Here is a 23,536-nt window from a genome sequence, read left to right as displayed (position 1 = left end):
CCTCCACTTGCTCCCTACTCTCACTACAGGTCACAATGTCATCTGTGATCATAGTCCATGAACACTTCTGCCTGACCTCATATTTTCTGGAGAAAATAGGTTATAGCCTATTTTAGTATCTCACCTGATTGCAGTTGTCAACAGGATGTTGTGATAGTTGACAGATTAAAAAACATATTGCTTCAAATAGTTGTACACCTGCTCTGTCATTTCAGCTGTGATGTCATTCAGAGTGTTTCCATTTTTTCGTCTTCTTTTAGCTCTCATGTCATATTCTGTCATCTTTCCTCAGAAAGAGGTCAGCATGATCAGTCACATTTATAGCTCGTATTCAATTCTGTTTAAACAACAAGAAATCGTAGCTCCACTCGCTACAGCTCTACAGCATTACATGAAAACTGATGTTCCTCATCCACGTCCTTTAGCTTTACTACAGTAGTGGGGTAATGTAATCTGGCAAGACTCTCACCTGTGCACTTATATTTCCTTTACTTTTGAATTAGTCTCTTTACACCACAGCTAGACAGTGATTCGAGGTGTGTATCACAGTATCAGTGGCCTAAAATAACAAATCCATTGTTCACTTGTGGCATATGCTGAATAATAGCTGTCAAGCTGCACTGAATGGACACTAGTTTGGAAACTATATAAAGAGAACTGTCAGGGTTCAGTTGAGTTGGTGGTGTTAGTAAAGATTTTTCCATAAAAATAAGTGTAGCAGTTCTGCACCAAGTCGTTTCATGAGTTTACTTTGCATGACAGTAAAGAATTTAAAACTTTTACATGAAAGAAAAGGTCTTCAGCACAAATGTCATCCTTCTTTAGATTTATCGCGTGTTATCTGACATGTTAACACAACTTTGGCAACAATGTTCTTTAAAATAAAATTGCACATTATGGACATTTTACATCAATGCCTCGTGAAAGAACCATTACCACAATAAATAAATACATAGAAGATGTTTTGTTTTTATTCTCACTCAAGTCCCGAGACACAAGCTGGAGGATTCAAAGAGCAGTGACTTCAGGAAGAACTGGACATGAAATAAAAAGTGTTCCCCTCCCACGTACAACCGTAGTCTCCCAATATTTACACCCAACTAGAGTCCATTAAGATTTCAGTTATTTTCTACATTTGTTCTCAAAGAACACAAAAACACATTTGACTAAAATGTGCAAATGAAACCTGGCAACTGTATCATGATCAAGAACTGGCATTAAAAATGTAATCTTGTCACAGAAAGCTCTGTGCAGGACTGGGCAAGGTCACTCCAGTAAGACACAACTTTTTGGACTTTGTGCTGGCTTTGTGTTTTTTGTCAAGTGTGAGTTTAATTATGTAAAATGTAGCATTATATGTACAATTATCTCTTTGACAAAATCACTGTCCTTTTATTGCAATTAATGGTTATTATTGAAATACCAAAGGATCCCTGCTGAAGCACTGACTTTACAGCCTAGTCCTGCACAGAACTTTAGCATTAAGAGCTTGAAACAATGTCTTAAGTCAAGTCCACGGCAAGAAATTGCAATGCAGTGCAAGGCCCAGTAGCCAGTAAGAGAGGAAGTATCCCAGGATGCTCTGTGTGGTAGAAGAACAGGCTTTTAAGTGTGGCAGGAGCGCAACAATAGGATTCTGAGGTGTGTGCTTGCAGCTATTTCTAGAATGCAGCTGCACGTTGGGGTTTGATGTTTTCCTTCGATGAAGGAGTGGCTCATTGAGGAGGAGCAGGTGAGCACTTATCCAGAATGGTACAGGAGACGAGGAGGCCATGAATCGGGTTAGTACCTACAAAGGCAGATTAAGAGAGGAGGGGTGAAGCTTTGAATAGCTTCAAACAAGACATTTTGCAAGACACTCATTATACAACTTCCTTACCTGCACATGCATGCACAATGTCCCGAAAACCAGCAGCACTGCAGAATGCACCACATACACGAACACTCGAGGGTTGAAGAATCCAGGCGTGGGTTTGTCAAGCCCTTTGTTTGCACTTGTGTCCCAAAGGCCGAGTCTCACACACAGCTCTGGATTAGCTTGAAAGTATGCATAACAGGCAATTATTCCAAGGGTGGCCATAGGAAGAGCCAGAAGAAAGTTGGGTATCTGCTTCAGCTCAAAATAACGGAGGAAGCCCACATCCCAATATACATCCTGGATGTGAGAATAAAGCAGGGGCAGGGGTCTCATACACCAGAGGGGTGGTGGACCGTTTTCATCCGGAACCCGGTAGCCCTTCCGTTCAGCTATTGACAGGAGAGCAGGAGGAATGCTCTCCAAGGAGGTGGATGGTGTGCAAAACGTCCTATAACCATAGTATTGGAAAGCACAGAAGGGTAGGGCAATAATTGCAGTTCCCAAGACAGAGGTCAGCAGCAGACAGATGATGACCCAGATGTAGTGGAAGACTTTACTGTGGCCTTTTGTTGTGGCGCGATACAAACGAATCTGGGAGATGGCATGCAGTGATGGAAGATACAGCAGAAACCCTATGTTGACAAGGCCATTTGATCGTGCTGCGGTAGCTATGCTGAGGGCAAGGCAGGCTCGGAAGATGAATCCTTTCTCCAAGAGATAAAGACCACCGAAAGTGAGAGCAGCAAACAGGCTCTCCGAGTACCCAGCAGTCATGAAAACATTGGCGGGTGTGATGCAGTAGAGCAGGCTGGAGAGCAGAGCAAGACGCCTGTCCTGGAGAACTATTCTACCGAGGGCATGCAAGGCGACGGCACTCAACAGGAAGAGGGCGCTGTTTCCCAGGGCCACAGCAATCAGCAGCCGCCCCCGCACACTCAGCCAGCTGCTCAGGGGCCACAGCAGCGTCTCTGCCAGGCCCCGGAGGATGACGGGGAAGAGGGGGAAAAACGCAAAGTTGTGCTCGTAAAGATATCCTCTCTCGGCAATGAAGAGGAAGTGCTCAGCATCCCAGTGAGAGAGGCCGCCAAACAACCACTCCACCATCGAGTCCAAGTACAGGGTGTCCTCTGTCCGAGGGGGCCTGAACGCATCGGCGTCATGGTCAGGGATAGCAGCGTTCAAGACAGCCTGAAAAGAAACATTTATCATTATTAAAATACACATTCGTGATACACATGTCAGCTGTATGCTTTTAAAGTATACAGTGACTTTCACTACAGCCTGTAGGTAGAAACGTCCTGTTGTAAAATATGACTCGTTCATTCGAGACTTTTAAGGATGCCAAACTTACCTGCAGAACCAGAGAGAGGCCCCTGGTTACTGTGGCAAACTCCAAAACTGCTCTCACATCCATAGTCACTGATGCGACACACAAAAGCCGAGAAAGACGGTTACGACAGGCATCAGCTCTGCCGCCAATACGACACTCTCACTGCTGGAGTCGGCATATTTTCTATAAAACATAGCTACAACGGAAAAATAAGTAGTCGGTGAATTAGTTTTTAGAAGTTTGGCGTTGAAGTTAGGAAACGAAAAGAGTAAACACAAATGATATTTTATGGTCTTCGAGCGGCGTTTGTTTGTCGCTCGGCTGAACTCTTTGTCCTCATATCCTCATCCTGCAGGTTCTTTTCGAATGGCACTTTTCTCTTCCGGCGTAAGGGCAAACGTTATTTCAAAATAAAAGTTCGCATCGTTGCGGTAATATCGCTAACACGCCATACATGTCCGCTCCAGCAGGCGGCGCTCGATACTGCCCCATGGACTGGTTTATGCCCACAAACGCAGTTCCCCCCCCCCCCCCCCCCCCTTCATTTCATTTCATTTCATAAATAGAATTATAAGGATTTAGAAGATTTTTTATTGATACAAACATTTCTGAATATTTTGTTTTACTGCACTGATATTTGGGTTTGATGGCCTGAAACTATTTTGATTAAGTTCATGTAAAAGAAAGCCCTTTGTGTTTTGCAGCCTCATAAAGTACAATGAGACAATCTAGTAACACAGGGGTGTCAAACAGAAGGCCTGGGAGCCAAAGGTGGCCTGCAGAGAATCTAATCCGGCCCACCAAAAGACTATAAAATAAAAAAAATATAAAGGAATGCATCTTGTGACCTTCAGCTGTATTTTCATGTTTTACAGCTTTTCCTGCTGATAAAGACCTCCCTCACAGCCATTTGTATTATACGAAAATAGTTACTAGATAACAAAAAGTTCTTGTTTTTCACTCTCTACTATAGAAATTTCAGTTTAAAAACAAAAAAAGTTTTCTGTGATTAAACAAAAACTGAATACAGGACAGTGAGCTACCAGAACTTTTTGTAATTGTATAAATTCATCATGTAGAAAAACTGAGATGTGACGTCTTAATCTCATATTAAGATATCCCAGAGACTAAATGTTTAGTAAAAATCTTTCTGACAAAATGTTTAACTCATCTTCCCCACTTCAGATAAAAGTGAGCTGTGTGTATGTAAAGTGAGTTTGACATTCATAGTGTAACACCTTCTTAAGGAGTTTTAGGAGTCTTTAAATATAAGTGAAGCATTTATTGAGCAGGTAATCTTGAACATGTGGTTTAAAGAACATCTCTAAACAGTGCTGTGTGAATTCATTCATTCCCCCCCCCCAAAGAAGGTCGTTATTGCAAAAGAACAAAACCATCAAACAGCTTACGAAGATTTAATGTACATTTATTCTTACCACGTGGAACATATAGTATAAAGATTTCATACTGAATAAATGATATTCATTGAGCCAAAAAAGGGAAAGGGAGGAATTTACACGATGTCTTAGCTACATAGTCTGAAATACAAATATGCAGAATCCATGACTGGAGAAAATTTGTCAAACGTGTTCTTCATCTAGTTTATTTTCATTGTACCAGGAGATAACAGGTCTGAGCCATGTCTGCCATACTACGGAGCTGTGAAGAGACCAGAGATGTGGGTCTTATCGGAGAGGACCGAAGGTCACGGACCAAACTCACGTCAGCCTCCGTCCCGCGCCAATAAACAAGTGTGAGAATAGTGACACAGAGAGAGAGCGAGAGAGACAGACACAGAAAGGAAGTATAATGTACAACATTATATATACACCACAGCAAAGCTGTATCTGAAGTTGAAAACCAGTCCTAAGAGGTGATTTCTTTTCATAAGGGTATTCATACAATCAAGGGATAAGAGGAGGTAAGGGTGTTGTAGGTTCTTGATACTTTGGGGAAGAAAGCCATTTTCTGTTTTAACACCAAACTAAATTGACCTCGAAACTCTTGAGGAGCTGCATCGCCAGCTTCTGTGTGGAAACGTGTGTTACAGAATGCTTACACTCAAGAGCAGTACGGTACAGAAAATGTCCTACAATCTACTGCACACTGCACAGGCCTCCCCGGTGAAGGTGTCTATTGACAGCACTTTGTCTACTGTCGGGCTGACTGGTGAGAATCCAACTACAGCAACTATAACCAGTAGGCCACTTAATCAGTCTGCTTCACCTCTGAACATCAACCAGTCACAGACTCATTGTGCCCTCGAGGGGAGAGCTAGGGCACACTGTGTCTCCCAAACTCACTGTAAACGAGACAGCAACTTTGGTTACAGTTTTTGTTTTTTCAGCTATTTATTATTTATTAAAAAGTACTTTCCCCCCCTGCCCGCCCCACCCGAGTGCAGCACAGTCTCCCAACCGTGGTGCTTTGCTCTGTGTCATCCAGTGGGCATTTGCTTTGCAAGTAGTGTCACTTTGTCGGCATCTCTCCGATTTGTAGATCCACCACCGCTCCGTGATTAACCCCCGCCCTGCCCCTCCGTCTCCTCGAGTGAGGCTGGCCCAGGATGGGGAGGCACGGAAAATGGAATCTGAAGGATTTTCATAAATTAAAATACAGACAGTCACTTGAACTTTCTTTGCCCTGTTACACACACATAAGCCAAGGTTACCAGGAAGGAGGGGGACTGGGGACAAAACCCCCAAGAAGTGGAGCCACGGCTCCCTCCAGCTGTCATGACTGGCCGATCAGAAAGAGTACATCACAGATAACATGAGAAACCAGCGAGTTCATGAGGGGAGACACTGAAAGGTCGAGGAGTCGGGACTCGTGTAGTGTGAACTCTGAGTGGTTCTCCTCCACCTTAGCTAAGGCGTGCAGGGCCCGGGCTGCTCGCCGCATCATGTCCGGGCTTGTGGGTTCAAAGGGCATCCCTTGTAGGTGTAGCAGAGAGCTCTGGCTCTGTTGCAGCTGTGTGGCAGCCAGACTGTCCTCCAGAAAGCCCAGCAGGTTGCCCACGCTGCCCTTCTGAATAGCGATTGCTCGGGCTGCCAGAGTGTCACCCTGGGCCAGGTTGGCTAGTAGAACTACGGCCATCTCCCTACAGACCGCAACCTTCCTGTCTCCAATTAGCCGCACCAGGTTCCCATAAAGCTTCTCCAACCGACTGAATGGTGGAGTGGCCAAGATGAGGTCCACATTGTTGTCTTGGATGCTTAGTTTACTGAGCGTTTCCAGGACAAGTCTCTGAGGTGACAAAGAACCGTGGGGTCCCAGAGTGGGGAAAGGGTCCTGGGCTTCTGCTGAGGGGCACACAGCCCAGTGAAGGAGGCCGTCCAACAGAGGCAAGCAGATGCTTTCGGAGTAGATGGAGAGGTCCAGCTGGCCTGAAATATTTGCCAAAGTGACCAGTGTGTTCTCCCTCAGCAGCTCCAAGCAGTCCCACCACCATTCGTCCCTTTGGCCCATGCCCTCATCCGAATCCTCGTCCTTTTCGTAGGTGAGCGGGGCCTGTTTGCGCTCCGGGTGCCGGTGGTGGAGCAGGATTAGTCGACCCAGTATAAGCAGCAGTCCCGAATGCTTGGACATCTCGTGGTCATTGCCTGGAACGAAGGAGAGGCTGCGGACAATATTTGAGACGCAAATGCAGCGCCGGGCTAAAGAATCCTGCCAATTAGTCAGTGCAACGAGCGGCCCCTCATCCTTACTGTGAGGCTCGTCCTCCAGGATGGTGCCGTTCTGCTGTGCCTGCTGGGTAAAGAAACTGCCAGAGGAGGGAATGGGTCTATTATTCTCTAGGTGACTTTTCGAGCCTTTCTCAACCGTCTTGGAGTCACAATCTGTCTTCCTCTCCTCCTCGCTGCCAAGCAAGGAGCTGGACTTCTCTGAGACTGCTGATCTTTCTGAAGAGGAGGTCTCTTTTGGCATTTCTTCTTCGTCTTGAGGCTTCCTTCTCTCCTCCTCGGCAGGCAAACCATTTTCCCGTATCTCTTCTTCTAGGACTCTCCGCCTTAGTAAAACCGGTGGCACAGGTATTCGTTCGCGTGGTTCCAAGAAGTCTTTTCGTGGCTCAAAGTGGGTCTGGATGTGTTCTGTTGAGTCTCCCCCTCCTGCGCTCCAGTGAAGTAAGCCACTGTCAAACTCTTGAATTTTGCCATGATTATTTGCCTGGGCTGCGGCAAATGGGTCTTTCTTTCGTACCAACTTCAGGGGAAACTTGTCAAACTTGCTCGCCTGCTTGGGTCTCTCGTGGGCAGTTGGGGTGTGCAACGAGCCCGTCTGCTCAGATGATGAACCCTTGCTCTTCTCGTCCTGACCTTGAGAGCACTGCTTTTGATCTTCCTCCTCTTTGACATGAGATGACCCCTCCGTTTCTCGTTCTTCCTCTTCATCGTCATCTTCATCCTCTTGTTCCATATCATCCACCCGTGGTTCCTCTTCCTCTGTGCCATTCCAGTCTCGTTTCAAGGTCTCAGGATCAAGTAGTGTTCTCTGGCCAGGGTCGCCGACCTCATACTCCCGCAGGATGCCAAAGATTTCAATGAGGCAGCGTCGGAAATACTCAACCACCAACTCTAATAGACCAGGCAACTGAAGAAACAATATAAAGGAAAATATTAGAAATGATCACCATGCAAACTGCTACAAACATTATTAGGGCTCAATACTGAATCTCACCGTGTTGAGATCGAAGGTGGAAATACTATTGTCGTCATAGAGAAGTATATTGATAGTATCTAAGGCCCACGTGCTTTCAGCCAATAAACCGGACTTTAATGACATCATAACTCTCCAGGCCTCTGGGGTTCCTAAAAGAGAAAAATCAAGAAGAAAAAAAAAAATAGAGAAATTAATGAATACCACTACTCTCTGATCAATAACTTACAACTGAGGACAGCTGCAGTATTAAACAGTACTGTGAACAATAAAGGGTAATAAGCTGCTTTTAAGTTCTAGAATTTCTTTTCATACCAATATCTTTCATGGTGAGTTTTCGACGTGGCTTCAGGACAGGAAGGGTAGCTTCTACAGAGCCTGGCGGAAAAGGCATGTCTCGCCTTATTAGAGGTGACTGCACTGGAGGGGGCACTATGTGGGATGCAGGCACTGGGGGACCAGCCTTCTGCATCTTCATTCCATGCATAAAGGGAGACTTGCTAGGCGATGTCCTGCTCTCTATGGGGCGGGGCATGGATGCTGGGCTCGGCACCTGTGGAATGTGGTTCTGCACCCCCTGAGGGGGCTGGTAGTTGGACTGTACCGAGCGAGGCATAGGTGTGCCAGGCCCGGCTGGACCGTAAGGAGGCTGCCGAGGGCCCATCTGACCCCCCCACTGGCCATCGTGATTCATGCGTTGTTCTGACGGCATCATCTCCTCTGCCCGGTTCATGCCGGGGTAACCAGGTCCCTGGGGAGGACCCCCAGGGCCACCCTGTCGGCTGGGGTAGTTCTGATAGTTCATATCTCGAGGTCCCTGCCACATGCCTCCCTGAGGACCCTCAGGAGGGCCTGACTGCATCATCTGAGGGGGCATGTTAGGTTGCGAATTGGGCCCAGTTGTCCCCTGCATCCGTTCACGACCAAAGGGAAACGGGAACTGACTGCTGGGGCCGGGTGGACGGCGATCGGCGCCAGGGTAGGGCCCGCTGCTGCTGTACTGATTGTATGGCTCCTGCTGTCCTGAAGAGGGTGCAGAGGCGCCTCCTTGCTGTTGCGGTTGCTGCGGTGGCTGCTGTCCGCCAGGGAAGGGTCCACTGTAGTCAGTCTCGTGACGTTTTGATGGTGGGTAACCGCCTTCCCCTGGACGCTTGTAACTCTACAGAAAATACAAAAGTGCAGACAGACACATTTATCATTTACCATTTAAAGCAAACTGCAAAAAGAATAAAGTCATTCACAAAAATGTAAAAAAATGACAGGAGCGCCATCAAGGACAAAAATAAATAAATACACAAGTAAAAGTTATAACCTTCACATTGTTTGACCTATACACACTAAGAACACTGGGAGTTGGTGTAGTGCAGATGGATCATTTACCGGTTGCTGTGTGTACATTCCAGGCTGCTGATTTGGGTAAGAGCCAGTAGGGGGCGTTCCCTGTCCAGGATACTGATTACCATAGGAATCATGCCTGCAAAAAAAAAACAAAAAAAAAAAACAAGTGCCTGTTCAGTTTGACCATGAAAATCTTATGCATCTCTCACCAAGTTACAACAAGCCCCACTGATATGTGTCAGCATACGTCGATGAATGCACACCCAAAGGGCATTTAGCTGTAGATTCCTCTAATCGTGTCACAGTGAATTACATTATACTTAATATCCTTTATACTCCTCTTTGGTGCTTCAACGTGATCCATTTTTCTATAAAACATTTACTGTATTATTATGTCAAGCATGTGTTTGTTAACTGCATGGCTCACTACTTGGTGAAAAATACCAGCCAGCAGAGAATTTGTGTTGGATTAAGACAAAATACATTTAAATCAATGCAACTGTATAACATTCATATTCACACAAGATAAAGCTTAAACTAAAGAGCAGTAAATGCCAAGTGAATATTTACTCAAAGATGGAAAAAAAAATTTACATTAATGAAGCAATACCGCTGTCAAAATGACAAATATAGAAGTTACATCAAAATACAGCGTCTCATGACGCTGTGGACTGGCTTTGTAACGAGACTGAAGAGTTGAAGGTTATTCAAGTTTTACTAAAACCGTAGATTTGTTATATATGAAGAATGACTTCCAATTGACAGTAGTTTGAAAATCTAAAAGGCTGCCAGCCACGAAGTGCTTTGTGAACTGACCGTGGCTGCTGTGGTGGGAAGCGATTTGGCGAATACATCCCCGTGTCGGCGTTGGCAGGCATCATCGGGTTTGGCTGAGGAACACCAGAACCCATGTTGCCTTCTGGGCCCATTCCTTGCTCCGACCTGGGAAAAGTGGAACAATACATGTAGAGATTATGCTAGATCATCCAAAAAAGAAAAGAAAAAACTCATAGGAAATGTTACAAAGCACAAGGTCAAGACATTTTATAAGTGGCTCTCAGTGTATGACTGCTAACAGTGAGGAAGTATATCTTGAATAGCCTACTTTAAACATCCAGTTTGATAGGAAAATGGTAACAAAAGTGACAACAGCAACTAAAAAAGGCTCAGACGGAACACTGTAATCCAAAAATGCCAGTACTCCACATACAAGAACTAACAAACCAGGAAAATTCCCAGGGAAGGAAAGTGAGACACTGCTGGTGGAAAGTGTTTTGCTGTTACTACAATAGGTTATGACACCTGTATACCCACATTAGCGCTAAAATGTTTCTCCAGGCAGAAGATGAACTACTACTGTCACTGTCAAAGTAGCTACTGCATACATAAAAAATATTGGTCCCACCATGCAAGTGTGCAGTATCACTAATTTAAAATAAAAAATTCAAAATCTAATACAATCGTGGGGGAAAAGGATTGCCCGTGGAGACTACAACGTCTCGTGTTTACTCGTATTACACTTGTTTTAGGGATACATTTCATTCTTGTCACCATATGAACATGTGAATCAACGGCAGCATTAAAATAACCTAAGAGCTTAATTAAGTGTGTAAGAAGCTAGCCAGTTTCTTAAATATCAAATGTATTCAACTCAGTCATTAGACAATTTCTTTGAGGTGAATGGGGACATTTGTGGTTTGATTAATCATGAAAGTACTTGGTTTTACCAGCTGTGTTGAAGGACCATTAAAATTCTGCCTTACCTCCTGTCGTAGCCTGGTCCATAAGGATACTGCTGTCTGGGCCCCATTGGCATTGTGCCCATGGCCCCAGGCGGTCCCCTGTTGAATGGAGGTTGCTGCTGCTGCTGTTGCGGTTGTTGTGGTGGTGGTTGTTGTTGTTGTGGCGGCTGCTGTGATTGATCACCCATCCCGCTGTTGGGACCCTGGTTAGCAGGTAGAAACTGCTCCCCAACTGGAAATATATTTAGAGTTACAAAGCATTTAGAAATGTGTAACTGGTTAATTAGCTGAGACTAACAACACTATTCAGTGTGCCCACCTTTCCGCATGTTACTAAAGGGGTCTTTGTTTGGTTCGTACGGGCCCATTCGACCTTGCATGTCAGGCGTGTTCATGCCAGACTGATAGTTGGAGTTGGGCGTCATGTTCTTCCGGGGAAATGCAGGATCGCTTCCGTCAGAGAAGGGGTCCTGCAGGTTAACGCTGCTCCTAGGAAAGAGGCAAAAGGAAGAAGGATTAGTATAACTAATGTTAATGACTCTTGAAAGCAAAGATTCTTCAGTTAAAATCTTAAACAAGAGTCACCTGGACCCGGGCGGCATTTGGGCATGAGGAGTAGAGGCCGGAGTAGGGGGTTTTAAGTCTCCCCCCTCAGCCATGGAGCTGCTGGTAGACTGAGGAGTCTGAGGACCCTGCAGAGAGCCTGACCCAGCTGTGGAGCAGAGGGACGCTTCAGTTTGAAATAAGAGAGGAACAGATAGATATGGTACATGGCTTTAATAACACTGCAAAAGAGCAAGTCGGGCATTTTTGTCAGTTTTAAAGTTCAAAGGGGTTGATTATTGAAAAGGTACGCTCATCAGAAAAGGTTACATGAGCACAGCTCTCACCTGGAGAGGGGGGCTGGACCTTAGCAGCTTGGTTCTTTTTGTTGTCTGTAAAGATCTCAGGTGGGGGGTCTTCACCACGCTCAATTTTGCACTCAAAGGCATACAGACACTGGATGTACTGTTTCTTTAAAGAACTAGCAGCACTGCTGGATGTACCCACATTCAAGGAAGTGGCCAGATCACGCCATTTCTTATTCTTATTCACCTGAGATACACACACATACACAAAATACAGGGATATTAGGAAAGGATTCAACAAAGACAAAGCAAAACATTTACTCTGGGATTCATGTTGTTTAAAACTTCCATATTAACCTGCATCATGCCTCCGATCTCTTTAACAGACATGTACAGCCGAAAGAGGTCGAGAGGTTTGCGTCCTACAGCAGGCAGGTTGGTCATGCCCATAGCCTTCTCTTCAATAAAGGCCAAATAACGGTCCACCCACATCTTCCTCTCTGGCTCTGGTCCTAAGTCGTACAGATGCGTTATCTTTTCACTGGTTGTGGTGGAAGAGTTGGACTTCTGTTTAGTGTGAGAGGAGGAAGAAACCAATTTTCAAAATGACAAAGGACATGAGGTGAGGTGCACAGATTTTAAAAGACTTGTAAAAATAGTAATTATATTTAATAGAGGGGTTACCTTCGATTTGGATTCTGGCTTGGGCGTCACACTCCCATCTACCTTGTTATTCATCTTATTGTTCATTTCTGGACTAGAGGCCATGCCTAGAAACAATGGTGGGGAATGAATTAGCTATGAAGCATCCACGTAAGAGAAAACAAACAGAAAAAAAAGAACAACATTAAGTTATGAGGTTATGCCAGTACAACTTACCACTTGTGTTATTGGCCATGTTTGGCCCCATAGGGTAGGGTGATCCACCTGGAGTGTTCATCATTCCAGGCATACTGTTCATTGGAGGGCCGTAAGGCGGGCCAGAGCCCATCATGCCTGGAGACATGTTGGGGTACCCAGACATCCTGGAGAGAGAGAAATATGTCATCTTATGTGCAAGTGGGATGAGGCACTGTGCAGCTACTTCATATTTAGACATGAGTGATAACCAGCAGACTTGTGCCTGGTGAATAAATGCAGGTAGTTGAGGATCCACTGGTAACCAACCTGTTGTGCATGGAGTTTGTGGCAGGGTGTTGCATGGCTGAGGGATCCGGGGGCTTTCTGTTCATTCCTGGTGGAGGACACATTCCTGAGCTCACCTGGGGCGGCATATTGCCCATGTTGGGAGGCATGTTTGGACCCATGCTAGGCCCCATATTGGGACCCATGTTGGGGCCATAGGGCCGTGCCCCCATTTGATTAGGAGGCATCCTTCCTGGAGGCATGCCAGCATATGGAGGACCTCCACCCTGGCTTGCCATGGGATTTATTGAGCCCATGCCAGTCCCAGGGTAGCTGGCATTAGGCATGTTGCCATAGCTAGGTTGCCGAGGATAACCTAAGATGGGAATGATAAGATGGGAAAAAAAAGGCTCAAGTAAATCACATGGTTGCAACTGAACAGAACTCTGAAAAAACAAAAATCTCACTGCAGCACCCAGAAGTTTCTTGGTTTTTATAATTCAAAGTAGTCTTTTGTTAAAGAGTGCGTGAGGCAGACTTTTCCTTACAGACTGCTAGTACAGAGAGAGAGAGTGCACTATGCAGCCTGAGCAACAAGCCTTTGTCACAGTTTCAGCTCTACTGACAGGAGGCTCTGCTACGTCAGCTGACTCTCTGCTTCACAGCTATAAATAGCTGCAACACAGTCAGAGGGAGGGACCAGCGATAGCATGGTATTCATGAGGCAGGGAGATATATTCCTAAGGATTTTCTGATACATTGTAAACAGCAAACTTTTTAGACAGGTTGTAAATGGAGTGGAAAGCCTTTATTAAGCAATATTTAGGCTTAATATAATCAATTTTTAGAAGACAGTTGTCTTAGCAGTATTTCAAAGAATAAAAAAAAAAAAAAAAAAAAGCCTCTCTTAAAGATAACCCAATCCAAAAGTTTAAACCTTGAGGGCCATATTGTCCTCCCTGCTGCCCGTAGCCTCCCATAGAGTTGTTCTGCTGATATGGGCCCATCCCAGGGTGCATCTGTCCCCCAGAGGACTGGCGTGGTGACAGTGCAGAGGCTGACTGGGGGGAGCCATAAGGGGGCATCTGAGGGTTTCTCTGCATAAACCCTAAAAGAGACAAAGACAAAGGCTCAGATGCCACGGCAAACACTCAACATGTTAATCTCAAAGCAGACTTCAGATGGCAACATACCTCTGTCCTGGGCCATAGGAGACTGGCTCATTGTAGGGTGTAGGCTCCCATCTGACTGCACACTTGACGGTCTGGGAGGCATTTGGGTCCCTAAACAGTAATAATTAAGTTAAATTGGTGAGAGCTCAGGGAAGGAGCAACGAGTAGTTGCTAAGTTTATTCCAATTTGAGGACAAAGGGTGATATCCATTCTTAAAGATGCATAAAACTATAAAACTCTTTTGCACTACTAGACATTCTTAAAAATGGCATTAACACCTCTTCCACCACAGAGATTCAGAGCTGGATCGTAAGAGAAAATAACATTGATGTATTTGGGTCGAACCACAGAATACAAAAATGTCTCCCACTGCTTCAAGATTCTACACTGCTTGTTGCCCATTATGGGCCCAGAAAAGCCTTCTGATCTAGTTCTGAGGTTATAAATCCATTCAACCTCTTAACTGGGGGGTGAGAAAAACTTTACACTTTCAGCAAAAAATTTGTCAAACTCTGAGACAAAAATCAGCCCTCACAGAACAGCAGAGAGCATATTTACAGGCTAAACTTTAGAAGGTGCACAATTCTAAATATGCAGACCATGCCAAACACACACACACACACACACACACACACTTATGCTTCGTGAACAACCAAACAAAAATAATATTTTAGTGTGCAGCAAAGATCCTGAGGTGTCCGAGGAAACTAAACACAGCAGGCTGAGTTTTGAGGAAATGTGCAATTGCAGGCCATCGATGATGTTTCCATTTACTGTCGGGTCCAAATATAGGACATATAGCTTCAGCGAGGCTTGGAAAACATTTCCAAAAATGGCAAAGAGGGTTTCAAACAAAATTCACCAAAAAGGTAAATGTAATCTCCCAAAAATATGCAAAAACCAACAGCTTCTCTAATAATTTAAGCAGCACTGGTCAGTAATCTGGCATCGCTGTCACGATCAGACATGTAAGAAGCCCGCTAATAATCATATGCCCAATTTCACTGTGAAGGCCCACCTGGCATGTTGGCAGGTGACAGCGGTCCTGTGCGGGATGTGCTGGCGCTGGCAGGGGAACCGGCCGGGGAAGGTGAAGGCCCTCGGATGCCTGGCAGGTGTGGAGATGTGTGAGGAGAGAAGGGCGACTGAGCAGGGTTGCTCTGCTCGCCCTGGCTACTCGACACCCCTGACGTGCTCACGCCGGGACTCAGGGCGCCCTCTGTACCGGTAGGCAGGTCATCGATGGACCCCGACAGGTCCTGAGAACACATACAGGGAGAAAAGAAAGAACAAGGAGTAAAAGAACTGCACTGCAGAGAGACAGGAAAATTTAGCAGGGCAAAAATAAAAAAATAAAAAAATATGACAGTTTGTGCATTTTGACACAGATGCTCCTTTCTCTTGATTCCTCTCAACTTTTGGGCAAAATACCGCCACATCCGGCCTACAGCGTCCTAAAAAGAATCAAAACAACCCACAAAAATGTAATAAGAGCACTAAGGAATCTAGAGGCGAATGACTGTAATGGGTCTGTGCTGCTATTTAAATCGATTCCAGCGCAATGTGTTTTCAGTCAGTGACGTATGGCACATATATAGGCACATATCAGACACTCTGCAAGCTTAGACTAGATTAAATGCTGATAAAGAACTGAAGTGATTTCTCTTTACGCTAATATTTTCATTGCGTCCTGCAAGCATGTTTAATTGTTATCCAATGTGTGTCCCTATGCTTATTTAAGCCAAGTCAACGGAGCCTCTGGTTTACAGTATTGTAATGTTTACTTTGTACATTAGCTGTAGTATCAGTACGCTGCAATTTCATCCTTCTGCTGTTAAGACATGAGTGGCAGAGATACAAATACACACACACACCCGGAGGCCTTTGTCCTTATTTATCTTTTTCAAAGAAAAAGTGAGTGCGCATTAGTGCCGGGGGTTGTCATGGTTACCAAGGTTTGTAGGATGCAAGCCGAGTCAGCGTGCAGCGCCAGCTCTGCCATGTGATTTCAATACACAAACAAACAGCCAAGATTCAGTTCAGATGAAGGGCATTTACAAACCTGGAAGTTTGATCCGGACGGATGACCGGAGAGCTGCATTTTAGTTACAGTCAGGTTCGTATTCACAGTTTTTTTGTTTTTGTTTTTTAACACAGGACAAGTCTGCATAACATCAAGTCTTTCAGACTGGTAACTCACTCACTGCATCGTTTAGGTGACGTCATCCTGCATCATCAGGGCTCGCAAAGGTAAATCAAATTCTGCTGAATGGCAGCAGGTCAGTGTGCACTTTAATGCTCTCTGGTTGCACAAAAGAGCTCAAAAGAAATAACGGGAATACCATCCAGAGGTTGTTACTATAGGCTGGAAATCGATCGTGTGCAAAGAAGAGGACTGCACGCAAAAAAAGGTCCAGTACTGAAATGTTTTCAGTTTTAGATGGAAATGCATCGATTAGAAAGCGGTCTTAACAGTTCAAGAACCATCACAGGTGTTTTTTTTACATAACTTTTGAATTCGCACTAAAAAAACAAACAAAAAAAAAACCAAAAAAAAAAAAACAGTGGGTTTGGTCCATTTGCCTTCACAGCCCAAACAAAAACAGAATACGCATGGAAGCAGACTGAAAACATGTTTTCGAATTGTCTCGGTTCAGCCATTTCATCTGTGCAAGTGCTCGATTGTCAGATTTCTCGTCTCATTTGCACAGCACCCTTTTCCAAAAAACATCAGCCATGGAGCTGTGTCTCAACAACTGAAGAACAGCAGCACGCGCAGCAGCCAGAGCAAAGGAAAATTTTTACATTATCATCAATAATACGAAATGAATTTTAAATGCAATGTGCCATAAACTGCCGTGTTTTTGAAAACTAGCATGATAAATATAATAAAGCGGCAAGGAAAAAATATCTGATGGAAAACTGTGAAAAAGCAATGCCCCGGCGGTGTTATAAGAAGCATAACTGACCGGAAGGCTGGAGGGGCGGCCTTGACCGTCCTCTGGACCAGATTTAGGCTGAGTGGATGGAGGCGCATTGGACTGAAATGAGTCCTGGGATACCTCCTGATAAACAAAAGAACGTGCGCTTAAGTATACTGCCAGAGATACAGAACCACATAGAGAAAACTCATTAACCAAGATGAATATGAGCCAAGACTGAGATTGGTACCTGCGGAGGAGGAGGAGGAAAGCGCTGATAAGGTGACTGTTGTGCTTGCTGCTGTTGAGGGTTCTGGGGGTAACCTGCAGGCTGCCCTTGTGGGTGCTGGCTGTGTCCTGGTGACTGCTGTGGATGAGACTGTGATTGCTGTTGCTGTGAGGGTGGCTGCTGGGGCCCCTGTATTGATCCTGGGTAGCTGGACTGGCCTTGCGATCCAGGGTTAGACTGGGAGTTGGGCTGCTGCTGGGCCTGACTGGGAGGACCCTGCTGCTGGGCGTAGGGAGACTGGCCAGACTGTGGGGCTGAAGCTTGAGAATAAGGGGGCTGTGACTGTGGGGGCCCTTGGGATGGGCCTGGCAGTGGCCCCTGGGACTGTGGGGGCATGTGGGGCTGCTGATAAGGTGGCCCTCCCTGGGTGTGTGGAGTAGAAGTCTGAGGAGGATGGGGTTGACCTGGGTATGGTGACTGGCTGCCGGGTTGTCCAGGTGGAGGCTGTGAATATGAGGTTTGTTGCTGACTTGGGTGAGGAGCCTGGCTTGGTTGGCCATAATAGGGTGCCTGGCCCTGAGAGCCATAGCCTCCTGCTCCCTGCTGGCCATAAGATCCCATCTAAACAGAATATACAAACACACTAAGGCCTCAAACACACCAACAGTAATGAGAGATCTGAACTGAAGATCCAGAATGAAAGATAATACCTGTGGACCATACGGCATGGCCCCCATGCCTCCAGAGGTCCGGCCTTGCATTCCCACTGGATATCTCTGGGGACCTGGCGGGGCATAACCCTGTCCAGGGTAACCAGGCCCTGGTTGTGGACCGGCTGAAGGTCCTTGCTGTGACTGCTGACTGTATGGGCCGCTTGTTCCATATGGCTGACCCCTCATTTTTCCCATCGGGTCCATGGAACCAGGAGGCTGGACATGGCAAGAACAGAGAGCAAAAAATAAAAAATCAGATGATAACAGCACAACACAGAAAATCAAGTCATCAAATCCTACAAGTTTCAAGCAAGTGTCCTCACACAGATAATTGTACTATTACAGCTGTAAAATACTTGACTGCAGAGTCTTACATTTCCATACCTGAAAAGAAAAAAGAAAAGAAAAGAAAAAGAAACTCCAGCAAACAGGCAAGCTGTGTTTTTCCCCCCACCTTATTTCCCACGGTCATTACCCTGATTTTTTTTCACCTCGCTTTGCCATAGTTTCGGAAGTCAACAGAATATATATACTTTCGAATGGAGGGCAGTCTGCCCAATCTTAAACATATCCCAGCTGTGCTCCTGTTTTGAGTCTGTTCCAAGTAGCCCCCCCTTCCACCCTTCATTGAAGGCAGTTTGGCTCTGGATGAATGACACAAGAAATGAAGGAAGTAACTTCACAACAGCTGTGGAGAGTAAAAACTGTGTATAGCTGTACATAGTCTGGCACATTCAGTTTTTAAAAAAAAGCTGGAAATAAAGGTCACATTCTGGATCTTTACTCACGCTCCATCAAAACTGTGTCACATGATAAAAATTAGGCACCCCAAGATGATCTGCTTAAACAAATACATGTAGACCCATGAGCTACTTTGGGTGAATCCCCACAAGCGCACCTTGCCGACAAGAGCATCCTCAACTCAATGGTAACTCCTCTGTCCAAATAATAAACAAAAATAAAAAGCGTGACCCTTTGCACATCTAAGATAATCAAGTGAATAAGAGTAGCACATGGCTAATCTGCATAAGACAGAGAGGAAACTCCCTTGGCGGGTGAGAGATGCTGGACTGCCTTCTGATTGGCTTCGGGGGAGGATTGGGGGGAAATTTTCTGCAGTTAAACTTGTGTGGCACGCCAGACACAGCAGCAAAGAGCGCATACACACATGCGCGCACACACACCCTCGTGGGGAAAGCTCAAATTTGTCTTTTATTCTACTGTGTGTGTATTAAAAAAACAACCAAAAAACAGCCATGTGTTTATTGCATTAGCTCGAGAATTTTAAAAAATATGGTATATCAGTAAATAAGAGCCCATTTACCCATGATGTGAACTTTACTGTGTTAATAGTGTCTGGTGTATATTCAAACACTAAAACAAACTACTTACACCCCTTTTTGGTGTAACAAGCTGCACCCAGAGCCCACAGCAACACATTTCGCATTTTTGGTCAATATTAGCAAATGATGGGAGCAAAACTACAAATCCACACATCATTCAGGTGCGAGCTGCTCCAACCGTGGATTTATTTTGCAAGTAAGAAGTGGAGCTTAGAGGAGGAGAGAAGCAGCAAAAAAATAAAATCTCTGGTGACCCTGTGATGAGTTAATGCTATGTGCTCTTATCAGCAACTGTTGCCTTGCATCACATGTAATTATAAATGGCCATGAGCAGCGGATGAGGAGCCAATCAGATTTCAGCTAGCATGTCAACCCAAGACCAACTATCTCCTGGCTTTGACAGTAGGATTTTACCTCCACAATTCAAATCCCAGTGCAAACTGCAATCTGCTGACTGCATTCAAGTCACTCATAAAAAGCAGGGATGATTGTTTACAGGCGGCGTGCATGCGGGGAAGCCGAGCGGCTTTTCAGCACGGGGAAATTCTTTTTTAATCAATATATGACCCAAACTAACAGTTTAACCTTTCCCCAGCGAGCAAACTGTGATATTTACGCAATTTAAACAAGACCAACATGAGCCATTTTAACCAACTGTGCGAGACTCGCTCGACACGAAACGCATTCCTTCCGTCATGGCCACCGAAATACAGTTTACCGCACAAGAAAACAACACAAACACGAAGGTATGAGCAACCGCCACAAACTCACACGTATAAGAACACGTTACTGTAGCTGTGCACCATCACACGGATGTGTTCGCAGCAAAAATTCATTGTAAATTCAGCACGTAAAAGGAGAAGCAAAGCTATGAGAGAAAAAACGAACCGTTGCTCTTCGGCGACTATTTTCGCCCCCTTTTCAAAGTCGGGCCTTCTTGGCTTCCCCTGAACCGTCCTTTACAACGTTTCAACAACTTATATCCGCCTCGAGCGACGCTTCTTTGTTGCTAGCCAGCTTTATAAATACGTTAAAACAACTCTTATTTAATGGTGTGGTGAAAAGAAAAAAATTACACACAAGAGGCAGCCATTTTAGAGTCTTTGCGAACTAGTATCAGACAATGGCTGGCCTGCTACGTTGTGAACTAGCTAGGAGAAGGGAAGGAGACGTGCTAAAGCTCGTGCCTTGTTCCTGTTAAAATGGCTTTTACCTGGGTTCTTGCTAACGGCTGCCCAGCACTTCCAGGGCTCATAGGCGATGGGTGATGGCTCCTTTGTTGCCAAGCCGGATTGCTCCCTCCATACTGACCGCTACTGCCCATGTCTGCTGGTCCTTTGCTAGCTCCTTCTTGGCTACTATAGTCGCTAGACGGATAGTTTGGATATCCCCGCGTTGAGCTGGGGGAGGTTAGGAGCTTGTTGAGTGTCGGTGTGGATGTAGGTTGAGGGTTTCCAATGTTATATCTCTGATTACTGTAAGATCCAGCCATTGCCGTGGGTCCTCCCGCTGGTGGCTGCTGCTTAGCTGGTTGCCCCCCAGCTGTCGGCGCCTGGGCGCTGCGAGGGGAGTTCATGGCGTACGCTTGGCTGGGATACGGAGTCCTGTTCGGGAATGGGTTATAATTGTTGAACTGGTGGTTTGAAAAGCCATGGTCGTGTGAATTATGTTGATAAGGGTCCATCATGTTGCTCGACTGCACGACCGGACCCGCAGCAGCTGCCATGCCAGGGCTTTGTTGTCCGCCATGTTGATGAAAAGGGGCCCGACCGTAGTGCTGACTGTATCCGTACGAAGGTGGAGGAAAAGCCGCGCCGTGGTGATGCACCAAACCGGGGTGGTTATTTCCCTCCGGTCCGGCAGAGTCATTCTGGGTATTATTGTTAGCCCTGGGCGGGTTCCCATTCCCGTTCTTCATCTCAGGTTCTCCTCCTCCCCCTACATTTCCACCGTCGGCCCCGTCCTGCAGATCCCCCCTTCCCGGCGATCCGCCGTCCAAGCCCGGTTGCTTTTTGTCTGGCTGCTTCTCTCCCGGACCCGACTCGTCCTTGGCGTCTCGATCCGGCTTTTTGAGTTCGGACGGCGGACTAGTGTTAAGAGTGGCGGCGCTGGCGACCTGAGCGGCCATGATATACCCCCCACCTCTCTCTCCCTCTCTCGGCGAGTCAGTCACAATCAAAAGCTAGCATTGAATATAAATAATTGTTTAGAACCATTTATCCTTTTGCCGATGCATTCCCGCCCCTCATACCGGACCGAATCCGGCCTCCATCCTCCCGGTTCCGGTTCCGTAAATGGGTTAGAGAAATGATGGAGGCTCCATACAATGCGTAAAAAAAGCGACAGAAATTGTTGTGGGAGTTGTGTTACTGAGCCCGGGTAGAGGCAGGGAGCGAACCCAACCAACACGAGGCTCCGCTAGATACAGCCATTTTACTGAGCCGCACAGATGGCCGCAAAACGCGGAGTGGAGCTGTCACAGCGCGGACTGGATTTTTTTGTCTTCAGAAAACCTCACGTTGTCTCTCTATCTTTTTTCCCTTCTCCCCACCATAGGTGGAATATTTTCTGCACACGACGAGAGTCGCCCAAACTCATAAACAATGCACTTTAAACCAGCCGCCAATCAAGAGGCTGTATATAGATCACGGGCTGTAGGCTTGGTGAATACGTTTGAGGGTTTTGTGGACTCATCAGTACCCGGGAAAACTAATTAATGCGTAAAAAATATATATATAATTTTTCCAAGTATTTGCATATATGTGGGTGCCACAGCTGCGCGCGTAAAGGTCGTTATTACGCACAGCAGGATACATAAATGCTGCAAACTTTGCACTGCATTCATTTAGCCTGCCTTCCACACACCCAGTTATATTTTTAGACTTTAAAAGCAAAAAGCTGTAACATTCAGCTCGTTTAAATGCGCCTTTGTGCTCTTGGCGTTATTGTGTTCCCCCCGAACAGTGTTTCTGAGTGGTATTTAGGCGAGAAAGGCAACGCACGCACAGGTTTTTCCACAGCAGAAGGAGGAAGCCTTGCAGCAAACGAGACTACCAATGCACATTCCCTTATTCCCTCCCCTGCCTGCTTTGCTCTGCTCTCTTCTACCACCCCCTCTCTCCTCTCTGTCTGTCTCTCACTCCAGCAGAAACACTCTCTGCCGAGTGTGGGGGGATGGGCGCGCAGGCTCCAGCTTCCCTCTCTCACCCCACTAACATTGAACTACACCGTTCAGAGGAGGGAGGAAGGGGGGAAAAATCAGGCAGACCTTATCTATCAGAAAGAGGATGCATGGACAGTTTCAAAGTCTCCCAAACAGTTAGAAAAACGAGCGTTAGAAAAACGTTCGTCCTCTGCTCAGTCAAATGAAGCAGACATGTTTTTTTTTGGCACACACAGGGTGTTTGCGCACAGTGTTGAGCAGGGGTAGGATGGTAATGAAAAGAGTGTGTGCGAGGCTGAGGGAGTTTTTGTGGTTTTGGGGTTTTTTTTTTTTTGTTTTTTTGTTTTTGGTAGTAATAATTAAATGCGAATTTATTAGACGGTTTACGAGGCATTTAATAGTTCGGACTGTGTATTGATTACAGTTCAGAATCGTGCTGTAAATGGGACGACATTGCCTTTCGGTTTCTGTTCTCACTCTCGACACACACGCAAACTGTCTCTTGCTCTCTCTCTCTCTTTCACACAAACACACACGCATCTACCTCTAGGGGGCTTAGAGAGGGGGGGGGGGCACAGGAAGTACCACTGAGACGGCATACTTGATCACATGTACAAACATCGAAACACAATTTAACATTCTGCCTGACACACCCCCTAATGCACACACACGTACACTTAGACACAGAGCTTTGCAAGGAAGGACTGTACACATATAATTTCATAGCCACGTCACACCACACAGGGTTAATGCGATTTCCCACACCAGCGCGAGCTCTCAAAGTGGATCACGCTTTATTTCAGTCTGACTTCCAACTTTGCACGAAAGCGCTGGCACACCGAGGCCCCCCGTGTTAAAACCAGCGTCTATGGGCTCCTTTTTAAGTTGGCAGGGTTACGATTTTTTTTTTTTTAATGTGGGATGTTGAGCTGGGGAGAGTGAACTGGGAGTAGGACAGTAAAGTCAGGGGCAGTCAATAGGGAGAAGTTTTAGTTGTATTTCGAAAGACAAGAGGATCTTCCATCCTAGAGACCAGACACAGGGCCAGTTGTGCAGAAACACAGATTTAATGTGGCTTCCTCTCCCCGCCTGACTTA

At 45.8% G+C, this 23,536-nt stretch overlaps 2 protein-coding genes across 5 annotated transcripts; both read right to left on the bottom strand.

Moving 5' to 3' along the window:
• Positions 1–646: 646 nt before the first annotated feature.
• On the bottom strand, positions 647–3,562 carry pigv (phosphatidylinositol glycan anchor biosynthesis, class V). Its single transcript, XM_086310914.1, has 3 exons — positions 3,210–3,562; positions 1,880–3,046; positions 647–1,789 (listed from the first exon to the last, which is right to left on the bottom strand). Exons 1-3 carry the CDS (start codon positions 3,270–3,272, stop codon positions 1,508–1,510), a joined length of 1,512 nt encoding a protein of 503 aa, XP_086167040.1. The 5' UTR covers positions 3,273–3,562; the 3' UTR covers positions 647–1,507.
• Positions 3,563–4,455: 893 nt separating this feature from the next.
• Positions 4,456–21,746, bottom strand: arid1aa (AT-rich interaction domain 1Aa). Of its 4 annotated transcripts, none has more exons than XM_086310908.1 (20): positions 20,490–21,746; positions 17,931–18,149; positions 17,242–17,841; positions 17,040–17,135; positions 15,089–15,329; positions 14,091–14,180; positions 13,835–14,005; positions 12,940–13,273; positions 12,652–12,797; positions 12,457–12,542; positions 12,130–12,339; positions 11,815–12,019; positions 11,510–11,654; positions 11,244–11,413; positions 10,946–11,156; positions 9,999–10,124; positions 9,225–9,318; positions 8,160–9,003; positions 7,866–7,996; positions 4,456–7,778 (listed from the first exon to the last, which is right to left on the bottom strand). In XM_086310908.1, exons 1-20 carry the CDS (start codon positions 21,402–21,404, stop codon positions 5,922–5,924), a joined length of 6,891 nt encoding a protein of 2,296 aa, XP_086167034.1. In that variant the 5' UTR covers positions 21,405–21,746; the 3' UTR covers positions 4,456–5,921. The 4 variants fall into 4 exon arrangements, with proteins under 4 accessions (XP_086167034.1, XP_086167036.1, XP_086167038.1 ...); XM_086310910.1 differs by having other exon boundaries at positions 11,510–11,636; XM_086310912.1 differs by lacking the exon at positions 20,490–21,746 and adding an exon at positions 20,165–20,405.
• Between the last annotated feature and the right edge of the window lie 1,790 nt (positions 21,747–23,536).

The sequence above is a fragment of the Aulonocara sp. 'chitande type north' Nkhata Bay genome, linkage group LG11 (assembly GCF_057382095.1).
Source record: "Aulonocara sp. 'chitande type north' Nkhata Bay isolate Kocher_YH1m ecotype deep benthic linkage group LG11, A_spYH_male_GT1.1, whole genome shotgun sequence".
Lineage (NCBI taxonomy): Eukaryota > Metazoa > Chordata > Actinopteri > Cichliformes > Cichlidae > Aulonocara > Aulonocara sp. 'chitande type north' Nkhata Bay.
The sequence above is the reverse complement of the archived record's forward strand: the minus strand, read 5'-3'. Positions and strand labels throughout refer to the sequence as shown.